We start from the raw sequence: 15177 nt of genomic DNA on the forward strand, positions 1-15177 counted from the left end.
CACCCACGCGGGCCGCGGCGGGGCGCCGGCCAGCTGGCACCCGAGCTGTCTGCGGTGGGAGGGAGGGTCCCCCACCCAGCCCAAGGACGCGGCCGCGCAGGGGTTAATCGCTCAGGGGCGGGGAAGCAGGCCTCGGCCAATCAGCGGTCGGCGGGCGAGACGGCAACCAATGGGAAGGACGGAGGACCGACACAGGAGGCCTGCACCCAGGGGCGCGCGGGAACCAGCACCCCTGGGTGCCAGCGGGGGCTGGGCGCGGCCCTCGCTGGGTGCCAGTCCGCGTCTACGCAACCCCCAGAGCACCTGGTTTCCCCGACTACTTCACAAGAAACAGGCTCAGTGGGGGGACAGCATCTTGCAGCCGGGAGGTGGCACAGCCGGGATTTGAACCCAAATCTATCTGGCTTCACAATCAGCTTTTCCGCCGAAAAAAGGGGACGGGAGTTCCCTGCCCGGTGCCTCGTGGGGAGCGGGAACAGGGGATAGGGTGGGGGTGGAGGAGGCGGCGCGGCGGGCTAGGGTCCAGCCGCCTGCGGTGCAGCCGCTGCCGCCGGTGGTAATGGGAGCCAGACGCCGTCGCCGCCGCTAATGCGCCTCCCTCCCGGCCACTAATGGAGCCATTAATACCCGGGCGCCGGGGGCTCCGGGACGTACCAACCCCTACCTCCCCCCTGCCGCGCATGCGCGCGCCTGCTGTCCCGCCGCGGCCTGCCGCCAGGAGGCAGCCTGACGCCTCGCAGTTCCAGGTGCTGGGGGCTGCTAAGCTGGTGGAGCTGGGGTCTCTTCTACAAAGTCACCAAGACTCATTCCTGCAACTTCACAAGCTCTTCCTCCTCTCCTCCTCTTCTCCAAGCCATCTTCTTACCAACTCCTGCCTTTCCAGGGCGATCTCCAGGGGTCTCTGACACCTAGATCCGACCTTTTCCCTCCCCTGCTCTAAATGCCTTCTTGGCTCTTTACTGGACCGAGTAGAGTCCCAGCTTCTCAGCCTGGCATTCAGGCTGGGCCTGTCGTCCACAGCACCCTTCTGCTAAGCCTGGACTCTGGTGTCAGCTCCAGCCTCAACTAGCCACTCGGAGTTCATGCACTTTCACTCCTCCTGGTCTTTGCTCATGCAGCTGCTTCAGGTGGAATTGCCTTTTCCTTTCTTTGACTACTCTGAAATCTACTCATTCCTCATACTTCAGCTCAAATGTCACCTCCAATGAGAAACCTACCTGATCCTCCCTTATCAGCCTCCATGAACCAGAGTTGTCCCTGCCCCCTGGCTTCCCCAGACTCAGTACCTCCCTAGGCTCATCCTTGCCTGTGCCTGCATCCACATCTGCCTTCCTCACCCACTTGCCCCAGGACTGCTCAGCCCTGGGCCTGGCAGAGGGATAAGGAGGGAGCTGGCTCCTGCTAGTGGAGATAGGGTTCACTGTTTGAGACAAAATGGAAATTATGGTGGGCAGTACCTGGATCTGGGGAGTCAGGAGACCCAGGCTTAACCCCTCTGGCCGCTCTTTTTCCCCACCTGCCCAAGCATAGTTGGTGGGTACTGCCTGGTCTCTGAGGCCCTACCCATTGGGGTGCACTATATCTGAGACTCGTTTCAATGAAGCTGGCATCAAATGAAAGGCAAGGGGTAGCGGGGAAGGTAGGGTGACCTGGGTCATGCCCTCTAGCACGTGGGTGGGCAAAGAAGCTTCTTTCCTGCCGCCCCCCACAGCCGGATCTCCTAGCTTGGTCCATATAGCCCCTGCCTTCCTGCCTGTCTTGGGAACAGGTGTTTGGATGGTGGATGGGTCTGCAGGATGGATCTCAACACTTCTCAGCAGATTTCAGGGACAGTAGTAGGCAGTTAATTTGTCAAAGAGCATGAGGGGTCTCCCCGGCCTGGACAACCTCCCAACACTCCCCAAGAAGGAAGTAGGAGACCTGGTGCTTGGCAACTGCCCACTGTCTTAAAATAATAGAACACCTGATATGCACAGGGTGGGGCTGGGAGGCTGGCATGGGGGCAGCAAGTCCATCCAAAGAGTGGGAGTGGGAGGGCCAAAGAGAAGCCAAGGCTGGCCCAGAGACACAGGATGCCAAGACTGGCAGCCAAAACAGAAGGAGGGTGGGCTGAAAGCTCAGACAAGGACTGAAGTCTAGAGACAGACAAACCCAGGAAGACATAGGGAGCCCCCAGACTCAAAGAAGAGTCAGACAGATAGAGGTCCCGAAAGAGACACACGTATCGACCTAGAAATAGAGACCAGAGATAGAGCAAGCCAAGGATAAGACAGACAGACAGAGCCAGACTGCCAGACAGAGGCCCAGGACAAGAAGCAATGCCCGTCAATAAGGGGAAGCCAGGCAGGAAGCTGGGAGCCGGGAGGGAGGCCATACCAGGAATGGGGCTGAGACATCTGGCCTCCTGGACTGGGGCTGCAGGCCCTGGGGCGGGATCCTCTCCTGGGGAGCAGGCGGGAAGAGTCAGAGGGAGGTGGCAACGGCAGCTGGCTGGCCATGCCATGCGCAGAATGTGGAGAATGCCAGCCGCCTGCCCCAGCAAGTCCCCCAGCGGAAGCAAATGCCTGGCTGGGGGCAGGAGCAGGCAGGCTGCCCTGGGCCGCCCCCTCACACCTGCTGCCCTCTGATGGAGGGTCAGGCCCTGGCACGGGCCAGCAGAAGGGACGAAGCCTGCAACCTTACTATACCACTGAACATGGTCTGCCCTATCTGGGCCCCGTGGGGAGAAGGCTGCAAGCTGCCTACCTCCCAAGGGCTTAGGGAGGCCTCTGGGAGAAGAATGAAAGGGCCGGCTGTTCAGGAACCTGAAGGCGGCCTGGATACCTCAGCATGGGTGTTGTTAGGGAGGTGCTCCTCAGAACTGCCAGGACAGGCACTGGACAAGTTATGACGACCAGGTAGCCCCCAGCAAGGGGCCTCCCTTCTCTGATCCTCAGTCTACCCCTGGACAACAGGCCTGGCAATCTGCTTCACAGCATCAGGCAGAGCTGATGAAATGGCCCCAAGCCCGGGGTTAGGCACACAGTCTTCGCACAGTAGAGTAGGTATTATTGTTATCATTGTTATTATTGAAAGTGCTTGAGAGCCTGGGATCTGGAGCCAGACAGTCTGATTTCAAATCCTGGCTCTTGGCAGCTGGGTGCGGTGACTCACGCCTGTAATCCCAGCACTTTGGGAGCCCAAGGTAGAAGGATCACCTGAGGTCAGGAGTTCAAGACTCCTGACCAACATGGTTGGTCCTGGCCAACATGGTGAAACCTCAGCTCTACTAAAAATACAAAAATTAGCCGGGCGTGGTGGCGCACTCCTGTAATCCCAGCTACTCGGGAGGCTGAGGCGGGAGAATTGCTTGAATCCAGGAGGAGGAAGTTGCAGTGAGCCAAGATTGCGCTATTGCACTGCAGCCTGGGCGACAGAGCCAGACTCTGTCTCAAAATCCTGGCTGTCTGGCTTACGCCTGTAATCCCAGTACTTTGGGAGGCTGAGGCAGGCAGATCACCAGGTCAGGAGATCGAGACCATCCTGGCTAACACAGTGAAACCCCGTCTCTACTAAAAATGCAAAAAAAAATTAGCCAGACGTGGTGGCAGGTGCCTGCAGTCCCAGCTACTTGGGAGGCTGAGGCAGGAGAATGGCGTGAACCTGGGAGGCGGAGCTTGCAGTGAGCCGAGATCGCGCCACTGGACTCCAGCCTCGGCGACAGAGGGAGACTCTGTCTCAAAAAAAAAAAAAAAAAATCCTGGCTCTCTCTTTTCCTAGCTGAGGGACACCGGGCAAGTCACTTAGCCTCTCAGGCTACAGTTTCCTCCTCTGTCCAGTGGAACTAGTAATCATGGTACCAGCCTGGGGCATTGTGAGGATTCAGGGAGTAAAGGCTCAGCAGGACTCACTGAAGTGTGCCAGGCACGTGTATCACCTGTGCTGCTCGGTGAGTTATTATTACTGCCACTTTTGGTAGTGAGAGTCCCACAGTCTGGAGGCTGGGAGATGGCTCAAGGCCCTCATCCTGCCCCTCACTGGCTGGCTGGCCTCAATCAAGACTCTCCTTTTGTCAGGGCCTCACTTTTCCTCATCTAGAAAATGGTAACAAGAGCCCTGCTGGGCCTACTCTGGTAAGCCTCAGCATCCCCTGCACCAGCGCCATCCCTCCCCACTCCACAGCAGGAGTGACCACATGAAACAATACTGTAGGGGCCACGTTGGGGGCTGTGGGCACATGGAGGGGTGAAGGGTAGGGGAGTGGTTACAGACCCTCTGATTTAGTTTCTTCATTGCCAAAGGACAGAAACCCCTGCTGTAAAATTTTGTTCCTATCACCTATAACAACAAACGTAAAAAATGTTGGCATCAGGGTGAAACACACGGCTCACAACCTCAGTTCTGTATATGAGCATGAGGGGCAGGCATAGCCCATGTCCCTGTGCCCTGTCCCTAGGGACTGGCCTGGGCTGGAACCCCATAAGGGCAGGGCCAGGCCAGTGTTCCTTCCTGAAAGGGCTCCTGCCCTAGCCCAAGCCACGGTGGCTCCTACCCACATCCACACCCAGCCTCTTTCCTCCCTGGTCTCCTTGCCTCTGGCCTCAGAGACTCAAACACACCCTCCATGGTGCAGCAGTGGTTGAATCTGCTCAAAACCTTCCATGGCTCCCTAGTACCCTCAGGATACATTTCATAATGATCTTACTTAAGGGTCCTCTCTGATCTGACCCTTGCTCACCAATCCAGCCACACATCCCCAACACTCACTCGCCATCTAGAGCCTTTGACTTTGCAGATTCAACATCTTACAAATACCTGCTTTTGCCTTAAGGCCTTTGCACAAACTCTTTCCTCTGCCTGAAGGTCCTTCCTGCCTACCTAGCCGGGCTCACATCTGCACACCCTTCAGGTCTCAGTTCATAGGCACCTGGCCCTTCTTCCAAGAAGCCTTCCCTGACTTCTCAGACTGGACAGGCATCTTCTCTGGGCTCCCACGGCCTCCTGGGCTTCCTCCACCCCATCTCTGACCACCCCAGACTGTTACTGTCTAGGGAGGGGTCTATCTTTTCCAGAGGCCATGAACCCTGTGTAAATAGGACTGTGTCCTCAACACCATCCAGCACAGGGCCAGGCACAGCACAGGGCCAGGCCCTGAATCAACAGTAGATTAATAAATAAATAAAAATAAATAAGGCCAGGTGCAGTGGCTCACACCCGGAATCCCGGCATTTTGGGAGGCCAAGACTGGAAGATTGCTTGAGCCCAGGAATTCAAGACCAGCCTGGGCAACATAGTGAGACCCTATCTCTATAAAAATAAATAAATACATACATAAATAAACAAGAAAGAAAGAAATGCTAGGAAGGAGCTTCTGACAGGTCTGTCACCCTCTCTGTGTTGCTCCTACAAGGCCCAGCCTGGCCTTGGTCCCTGGCTGTCCAGCACCATCTCAAAAATGGCACTCTTCTACCCCCAGCCTCAGCTCTCCAGCCACCGTGGCCTTCCATCTTCCCCTCCCAGGGCTCCTTCCAGCCTCGGCGCTGTCCTGTCACCCTCCTCCCAGGAGGCTCTTCTGCCCCACGGTTGCTGGTTCCCACTCATCCTTCAACTCCTGAATTACACGCCCTGTCCTCAGGGCAGCCAGGCTAGATTCACACCTGGAGGAGTGCCCAGCACACCCCCCGGCTCCCTTCCACGGCACTGACTGTGCCTGTGATGTTTATTGGACACAGTGGTAAAGATGACGGCTCCAGTCCTGGTCCTGCCACCTCCTGGGAAGGACCTGTTAGAGACTCCGTCTGCCCATCTGTAATCCAGCACTATGGCCACATGGTCACGGGCCAGCCTGCCTGGGTTTGAGGGCTGCTGCAGGATTTACTAGCCATGTAACCCTGGGCAAGTTATGACCCTGGCCTTAGTTTCCTCTAAACAAGCATAATCATAGCACTCTCCTGTTAGGGTGGTTGTGAAGATAAAATGAGCTAATATTTGAAAAGGGTTTAGAACGGGGGTACATGGTAAGCGCTCTATGAGGTGGATATGAAAATTTGGCAAGTTCACCTACATACAGTGCTTACCATGGCAATGCCCTCACCCGGTCCCCCAAGACATGGAAGCTGCTGCCACAATTATCATTCTCTGTTATCCCATCAGCTCCATGGAGACCTGACTCAGTCCACACTCAATAAAGGTTTGCTGACTGATAGACCTCTCGAGACCAGAATCTCTGACAGGAGGCCTCTGGAAACGGTGCCTTGAGCCTTAAAAGTCCATTCCATTCCTGACATGTGAATTCCCACTGCAACATCTGTGCAGAGAGGAGGCCGGCCTCCCCTTGAAGCCCTCCCAAGGTGAGGAGCTCACCTCTCGAGAGTTCAGCTTGCAAGAGGCCCTCTAAGAGGTGAGCTTGGCACAGCCCATCCACTTCCACTTCTTACCTGTTCCAGGCCGGCCCATGATGACTTCCTTCTTGGGGGCAGGGTGGCTGGTGTAGCTGCTGGGCACCAAAACGGGCAACAGGGCAGCAGGTGAGGGGTGGAAGGCCACAGGCTGAAAGGGTGAAGAAGCCAGGCCAAAGGTGGGCATCGGCTGGGCCACGGCAGTTGGTGCAGCTGGAGGCACAGTGATGGGCACGGGGGCTGGCAGAGGTGGGGGCAGGCCAGGCTTCCCACTGGCCACCCCAGTGGGCACCGGGGTCTCACGGCAGCCCCGCCCAGGTCCCCCAGCCCGCACCTCACCAGCAGTGCCCACCTCCCCAGGGAATTTGGAGGGCAGTGGCACATCAGGGTTGCGGACAATGACAGGTGAGTCCCGCTGCACGGCAGGCACCCTGCGCACAGAGGGCCCCGGATCCGAGGTCAGGCCGGCAGGCGGGGGCAACAGCAGCAATGGTGAGGGCTGGCGGGAGCGAGAGAAGGGCACAGCAGGGGACACGGCCCGGAAGCCAGCTGGCGTGGAGGGTGTAGATGTGTGGGACACCGAGTCCACACCAGAGTCTAAGCTGTCACTCTTGGGAAAGTCTGGGGCGGCTCCTCCACCCCCTGCGCCAGGGGCCCCCAAGGCCCCTGGGTGCGGCAACAGCTCTGTCTTCCGTCGCCCAGGGCTGATGGGCACGGTGAAGGTCAGGTTGGTCTGGAAGGTGGGTAGGATTCCAGAGGAGTGGCGCTCTCGGGGGGCAGGTGGCGGTGGGTGGGGGCCCAGGTCTGGCGGCGTCAGCACGCCTGCCTTAGGGGTGCTGGCGCTCAGGTGGCGACTGCGGACTGCAGTGCGCTGGATGACTGGCGAGGCATTAATGGGGCTGAAGTTGGCAGGGCGGAAACCGAAGAGTGGCGAGGGTGAGGGTGACGGGGCTGGCGAGAAGGGCGATTGCGTGGAGACGGGTGAGAAGGAGGGCGTGCCTGAGCGCGAGCTGCCCAGCGACACCAGCATCACGGCCGCCTCACACTCGTCGAACTCAAAGCGTGACAAGTCAGCAGGGGCCACCAGGCGTGGCCGTGAGTCTCCACGAGCCGCCACACTGCTGGCCTCACTGTCCCTCGACGTCTCATCACCCCAGTCAAACTCCGTGCTGCCCTCACGGGCTGCCACGGCTGCAGGCCGGCCCGCCCCCCCAGGTCCACTGTCTGCCAGGCCCTCCATCTCTTTGGTTCGCATGGACAGGTGACGTGAGCAGTAGCCTCGCCGCTGTGACTCCTTCATGCAGCCATCTCGCGAGCACAGCCGGCGCCACTGCTTGCCGTTGAACTTCTTTCGTATTCCGCTGGGTGTGCAGACCACATCACCCTTCTTGTACTTCTGCTGGGCCGCTGTCAGTGGCGTGCGGGCCCGGGCTGCCGGTGCGGTCCCCTTTTCCAGGGAGGCCACACTGCTGCTGCGGCTGCCACCCTGGCTCCCCTCCTGGCAGGGCGACGGCTGCTCACCAGGGCGGCCAGGGCCCACAAAGGCTGGAGACTTGGGTGGCGGCGACAGGAGCTGGGGTGGGGGCAGTGGGAGCAGGGCGGGGGTACCCAGCGCTGGAGGGTGCTTCTCCTCACCCTCCTCACAGTGAGTACCCAGGTTGCCACCAAAGCTGATCTTAGAGACCTCAGCGTCCTCGGGCTGTTTGGGGTCCAGGGCAGCAGGGCAGGGTGGCAAGGTGGCCCCAGGCTCCACGTGCTCTTCCTCGGGGCCTGTCGGGGGCTTCCTCAGCATGGCCTCAGGTTCCCAGGGGGGGCGCAGCAGGCGTAGGCTGGAGCGGGCCACCCACACGGCCTCCTCCGGCTCACGGTGCAGTGGCTGTGGGGGCTGCGGGAGGCTGCCTGGTGGGCCTGGCTGGGAGCTGGGGCCAGGGCTGAGACGGACCTTGTAGGCAGCTGGCTTGGTGGCCACCTCCACCACCACACCTTCCCGGTAGGCAGCCACGCCGGGCTCCACACAGGTACAGACAGCTGTACCCACCACCAGGGCACCTGGTGGGGGTGTGGCATCCAAAACTACATCCACACCAGCACCTGGCACCCCCTCGTAGAAAGTCAGGGCTCGGTCACCAGGGAACTGCACACCCAGGTCCTGGCTTCGGCGCACCTGGCGCACCACAGCCGGCAGAAAGAGGCCGTCACCACGCCGGGCCAGCACCCGCTGGGACCGCAGCTGCCGCAGGTCATAGCTGCCACTGGTGCTGCTGGGGGGCCAGGGGCCTGGACCACAAGGCTCAGCCGGCTCATCCTCCAGGTCTGCCGAGTGCTCACTGGCTGTGTCAGTGGAGGAGGAGCGAGTGGAGGTGGGTGGCCGTGGAGGCACCCCCAGGCCACTGGCCTCCTCAGGGGTCTGCACCCGCTCTTCAGGGGCCCCAGCCACCCCACTGCTGCCAGCTCCGTGCTCCTCTACATACTTCTTCTTGGGCGCTCGAGACTTGAACGTGGCCGTCTTGCGGCTGAGTGAGGGCTCCCAGCGGCCTGCCTCCCCATCCCCTTTGGGGTCCTCAGCTGGGCCTGGAGCTGGGTCGCCAGGGTGCAGCTCCAGTGGAGGACCTTCAGCCCCAGGGCCCCGCTCAGCCTCCTCTTCCTCCCCTTCCTCAGCCTCTTCGGGCCCAGGCTGCGGTTGCGGCTGCTGTGCCTCGTCGTCCTCCTCCTCTGGCTTGTCACCCTCCCCAGCCCCTCGCCGCCTCAGAGCCTTGGCCCTGGTGGCTGGGGGAGACTTGCTGCCACTGCCAGGACCTGAAAGGCCAGTGCATGCCTTCTTCATTGGCTTCATTTTTCTTCACCTGCAGGGTGGGAGAGCAGACAGGGATTATGTGGAGCAACTCAGGAACCGCCCCCAGAGCCAATGTACCCTAAGATTTCCCATTTGCTGAGTCTACTGTCTCCATTCCATCCCCAAGGCCTCCTCGCTGGCTGCCCTCAACTCATGTGATACCCCAGTCAGCACCAGGCACAGGCGAGCACCCGAGTCCCCTGAGTATACACACTCTGGCTCCTTGGGGAACATTCACAGACACCTGCTGGCTCTGCAGAGGACACAGAGCACATGCTCTGAACGCCCCAAGGGGACATCAGAAGCACTAACAGTTCACACCTATGGAGCACTCCCTGGGTCCTGAACTCCATGCTAAGCTTGCCTTATTAACCCGTTTCATCCTCACAACAGCCCTAAAAGTAGGTGCTACTATCGGCCTCATTTCACACCTGAGGAAACCGAGCCACAGAAAGATGAGGCAATTTGTCCAAGATCATCCAGGTGGGAAACAGTAGCGCTAGGGTCTGAACCCAGGCTCTCTGGCTCCAGAGTCCGTGCTCCTGACCATTTCAGTGTGCTGCCTGTCACATGATCCAGAGGGCACATTTACTCTCACTGTCGCCATGCAGACAGTACATGCACTCAAACACACACACATGCACAAGCACCAAGTCACAGAAAGGGAGGTAACTGGGCTGTGATATGAGCCTCTCTCCGCCCCCCACCCTCCCTCTGCCACTCTGGGCGGCCTGGCATGGCCAGGCATTGTGGGAAGAAGTGGGCAGCTGAGAGTCCCGAGGGACGGCTGCCCACTCTGTTCTGCACCCCAGGGCTGCCAGGTACAGCCATCTCCCCAGATCCTGGCAGGGAGCAGGCAGGGGCATGTCTGGGGCAAGAGCTCATACCCAGCACTGCCACGGGGCCGTGCATGAGCACACGCACGCGCACAAACACACACACACGCACACACACGCACACACACGCACAGAAGCACGCACACGTCATCACACAGTGGGACACAGAGCTACACCCCAGGGTTTCTCTGTCCCACTGGATGGGAGCCTGCTCCTCCCCCCACAGCACCCAGCGTGATACCCGCAAGCCCAGCCCCTTTCTTCTTGCCTGCATGCATCCCCGCCCTGGCTGGGCTGGCTCTGGCAGGGTGGTTGAGTCGGCCAGCCCCCCGCAAGTCCCCAAATATGCCCTCCAACTCCAAGTGGGGATAAGTGGGATAAGGTCAAAGAAAGCAGGACAAGCCCAACAGGCCAACCTCACCCACTTCCTGAACAGTCATTACTGCCCGCCCCCTTTCGAGCTGCCCTGAGAAAAGACAAGGGGAAAAAACTTTACTCTGAAGTGACTAAGAGAACCTGAGAGACCAAAACGGAGGCCTCTAGGAGGGTTGGGGGACCCAGGACCATAAGCCAAACACAATGAGGGGCAACCCCAACTCAGTCTTCCAGCTACTGGGGGACCCTTGACCTCATGCTCTCTCACTAGGGGCCTGCTCCTCCTGTGGAGCCTGGAGTCCCAGGCCTGCCCTTTCTTGGGCCAGTCCTGGGGTCCTCACAGGCAGAGCCTGGAGGGCACCCCAGGGCTGGCACCCAAGTGCCCAGAAGTTGGGTAGCCATCACCACTTACTACCCACTGACGCACTAGACTACCATATTGGGGACTGAGATTTGGCCCCAGTTTTTTCCAAACACAAACCTTTGCATACCCCACCCAGGGCCTACAACTATGCCGCCTGTACCCCCTAGACCTTGCTGCCTGGCCCAGCCTCTCTTCACCCCAGAGCTGCTTTCTTTCCCCTAGGGCCTACTCTCTTCCTGTCCAGCCCCTCTGAATAACTCCCACCCAAGCCCCAGGGGCCCTCACCTTCCTTAGATTTGAGTAGTAACTCCCGGAACCCAGGCCAGCCCAGGCCCCGGCTCTTTGGGGTCTCATACCCTCTGTTTCTATTAGCCCTCCTGGCACCAGCTTCTCTGCCACTCTCTCTCCCATCCTGTCACCACCTCTATCTCTACCTCTCTGTTAGCATGCCCTAGGCCCCCTCCTGTCACCCCCTCCTTGTCACCCCCATTTATCTCTGTCACCTATTCCTCCCAGTCACTCTCCTGTCAGCCATCTCCGGACCTGTCACCTTCTCTCCCCATCACCTCTCCTTGTCACACTCTCCAACTCTGTCCCCTCCCTCTCCCTGTCACCCTGATCTAGTCCTGTCACCCCTCCATTCCTGTTACCCTTCTTTGCCCACCACCCCCTCCCCCAGTTACCCCTTTTCTGTCAAACCCCCACCACTTCCTCCACTCCCTCCTCCCTTCCCACCATTCCGCCCACCCCTTTCCCCCGTACCCCCTCCCCGTCCCTGCCACCTGTCCCCTCTAGGCCCCCAGCCCCCCGGACCCCCCTTTCCCGTGTCAGCCCTGGCCCCGCCCCTCACCTTGGGCTCGGCGGGGTTTCGGGGCGGGGGGCCGTGGCTCCGGCTCGGTCCGGTCCGGTCCCTCCCCGCCCCCCCTCCGGCTCTCCCTCTCGATTCTCCCTTTTTTTTTTACTCCAACACACAAAATGGTGAATGGACCTGCAACAGCTGGAGCAGCTAGCCAATCAGCGATCACAACCCCGCTGACCGGCGCCAGCCTAGACCAATAGATATCCGCAGCCTGGTCGGCTCCGCCTCTCGACTACGAGCGACGTTCGCGGGGACCAATCGGGGCCATCCGGCAGCGCTAAGGGGCGGGGCCAAAGTCCAAGACCGGCCTCCCTCCGGGACCGACACCAACCTGAGCCTACGACCGCCTGATCTGCCTAGGGCCCTACCCTACAACAAGTGAAGGACACCAGCTGTATCCAATTGCAGGCCGTCTTAGTTCCAAATGACAAATACAGTACCCAGTCGCCATGCAGCCTAGGCCGGAACCCAACCTCTGTGAGGGACAGTAACCAATGAAATGAAAGAAGGAGGGGCTAAGGGACAGGTTGTCCAATGAGTGGACGTAGAAGGCGTGGCCCGAACGTTTGTTGACCGACTAGTCGCAATTCCTGCTGGGAATCGTAGTCTTCTCACGTCTTCGGCCCATAGCCGACAGTACAAGGCAGACTACAACTCCCATGTGACAGAGTGCCTGGAGCACCAAAGAACCCCGGCGAGGAGAAAAAGTCGAAAAGGGCAGTTCATCGTGAGTCTCACTGGACGCCAGGAGTATCTTAGACCCAGGGCCCCGACTCACCCGTATTCCTGGCTCTGGCGTCGCCGGTGGCTCCTCTCAGTGGCAGCGGTAGCGGCAAGAGGGGGAGGTGCAAGGAGCAGCCAACCGCCACCCGCGAGCCCCGCAGCCAATCAGCAGCTCCCGGGGCGGTGCAATGACCTCACCGGCTCTACTCTCTTACCCCTCCCCCATGTGGTTGTTGCTGCCGGTAGACAGAGTAGGGAAGTTTGGGTTGGGGGAGGGGAGGCGAACCAGTGATGTCACCTTTCCCCTTCTTGATTGGCTGCCGGGTGGCCGGGACTACGACCAATCGACGGTCTCGAAAAGTCTGGCGCGGCCCCGCGGAAAGCACTGTTGCCACCGGGAGGGGAGAGAACGCGCGCTTGTGGGGTGTCGCGCGCTGCAGTATAGGCAACGCGCGCGGCCTGGGGCCCGGGGGACAGGTCACCTCCTCCAAGAGTTTGACATTTAGGACAGCGAAGTTTGACAGCCCACTAGGCATTGGGACAGGGGGCCGAGATGAGGAAATGCAGCGCTTCTTGGGGCTTCGCACTGCATTACGTGGAGAGCTATACCTTGTGGGTGTACGCCCCTGGCGGAGGGAGATTTTTAAAGATCCTAGGGGTAGGGGGGTATCACACTGGAGTGGAGGAGGACAGGGAGATGCCCTGTTTGTAGTAGATGCCTGCTGCCCAGATACGAGTTTACAACCAGGTGTGAACCTGTCTGCAATGCATTTATGCCTTCCACCTTGTATTTGCCCTGGTCCGAGGCTAATGGGAAGCCATATGGGTTACGCTGGCCGCAGGGAGGGTTTCTTTTGCCTGTGACAGGTTCAGATTCCACACTGGAATTCACACCATTTGTGAGGAAACTGCATCCAGTCTATGGCAAGTCATACTGTCCACGAAACACTCAAACTACGTGTGAAAGAATGTGCTAGGGCATAGAGCCAGTTCATAGCATAGAAGAAATATCAGTTGTCCAATGGGGTTCATGGACTATGAAGGATATTCACATCTATGAGAAAGTCCCACTGTTCACAAATTATTTGTCTGGAGATTGGGGGAAATTCACTGTCCACAAGGAGTTCACACTCGGAAGGAATCTTATACCCTACACTGTTATTATTTTTTATTTTTATTTTTTTTCTCAAGACGGAGTCTCGCTCTGTCGCCCAGGCTGGAGTGCAGTGGCGCGATCTCGGCTCACTGCAACTTCTGCCTCCTGGGTTCAAGTGATTCTCATGCCTTAGCCTCCTGAGTAGCCGGGATTACAGGCGCGCGCCACCACGCCCCGCTAATTTTGGTATTTTTAGTAGAGAAGGGGTTTCACCATTTTGGTCAAGCTGGTCTTGAACTCCTGACCTCATGACTCGCCCACCTCAGCCTCCCAAAGTGCCGGGTTTACAGGCGTGAGCCATTGTGCCCGGCCTAATTCTATTTATTTTTATTTTATTTTATTTTATTTTCAGACAGGGTCTCACTCTGTCGCCCAGGCTGGAGTGCAGTGGCAGCATCATAGCTCACTGCAACCTTGAATGCGTGGGTTCAAGCAATCCTCCTGCCTCAGCCTCCTGAGTAGCTGGGACCACAGGCATGTACCACCATGCCCTGCTACTTTTTTTTTTTTTTGTAGAGATGGAGTCTCACTATGTTGTCTAGGCTGGTCTCCAATTTCTAGCCTCAAGCCATCCTTCCATCTTGGCCTCCTGAAGTGCTGGGATTATAGGAATAAGCCACTGCGTCTAGCGTTTAATGTAATCCTAAAGGACAATTCATCCTTCCATATTGGGTGGACCCGGAGTTAAGGGAGGTTTGACAAAGCAGTTTATATTGTGCACATTGGGTAGATGCTGAATCTGGGGGAAATTTACACTCAAGAGAGTGCGCACTGTCTTTGTAGGGAGCCCCATGCAGAGTGGTTCATGGTATCACAAAACGGGTTCACAGCAGCCACAGAAAGTTCTCCCTGCCTGGAGGTGTGCCCTGTCTGTGTTAACTTTGTCATGGATATGAAGAGATTACACTGTCTGCCGGGAAGCTCATAAGGGGCAGGAGTTCACATTGCCCATGGGAGCTTACATTATGTTTGGGGGAGATTTTTATTGATTAAGGTAGGGTTTCGTGTTCCACAGTCGGTTTGCATCAGGTGTGAGGGAGAATTAGACTTTTAGCAGAGAGGTGTGTACTCTGCATGAGGGCACTCTGCATGAGGGAACTTGGCCTAGGGAACCTGCTGCAGTGAAAGGAGGTCTCCACTGTCAGTTGAACGGCTTTTCTCTGGCTGTGGTAAATTTATAATGTCCGTGTAGGGATCCCCACTGCTTACAAGAGTTATACCATGTTGGGATGCTGAGAAGGCAGATCACTTGAGGTCAGGAGTTCAAGACCAGCCTGGCCAACATGGTGAAACCCCATCTCTACTAAAAATACAAAAATTTGGCTGGGTGTGATGGCTCACGCCTGTACTCTCAGCACTTTGGAAGGCCAAGGTGGGTGGATCACCTGAGATCAGGAGTTTGAGACCAGCCTGGCCAACATGGTAAAACCCCGTCTCTACTAAAAATACCACAAAAATTAGCCAGGCATGGTGACGGGTGCCTGTAATCCCAACTACTCAGGAGGCAGAGGCAAGAGAAACGGTTGAGCCCAGGAGACAGAGGTGGCAGTGAGCTGAGATTGTGCCATTGCATTCCAGCCTGAGCAACAGAACAAGACTCTGTCTCCAAAAAGTAAAAATGCAGGCCAGGCGCGGTGGTGCATGCCTGTACTCC

At 58.1% G+C, this 15177-nt stretch overlaps 1 protein-coding gene across 8 annotated transcripts in view; it reads right to left on the reverse strand.

Annotated features, from left to right (window-relative positions):
* CIC (capicua transcriptional repressor) overlaps positions 1–12479 on the reverse strand; it is a 28022-nt gene extending 15543 nt beyond the window's left edge. For 7 of the 8 annotated variants that reach the window (XM_025366183.1, XM_025366189.1, XM_025366187.1 and 4 more), the window contains exons 1-2: positions 11636–11735; positions 6417–9220 (exon numbers count right to left, since the gene is read on the reverse strand). In XM_025366183.1, the coding sequence (XP_025221968.1) occupies positions 6417–9210 (2794 nt within the window). In that variant the 5' untranslated portion in view covers positions 9211–9220; positions 11636–11735. Of the gene's footprint in view, positions 1–6416; positions 9221–11635; positions 11736–12422 lie in introns of those variants that run through there. The other variant, XM_025366188.1, reaches the window with a different exon arrangement.
* Between the last annotated feature and the right edge of the window lie 2698 nt (positions 12480–15177).

Source organism: Theropithecus gelada, chromosome 19 (genome assembly GCF_003255815.1).
Source record: "Theropithecus gelada isolate Dixy chromosome 19, Tgel_1.0, whole genome shotgun sequence".
Taxonomy (NCBI): Eukaryota; Metazoa; Chordata; class Mammalia; order Primates; family Cercopithecidae; genus Theropithecus; species Theropithecus gelada.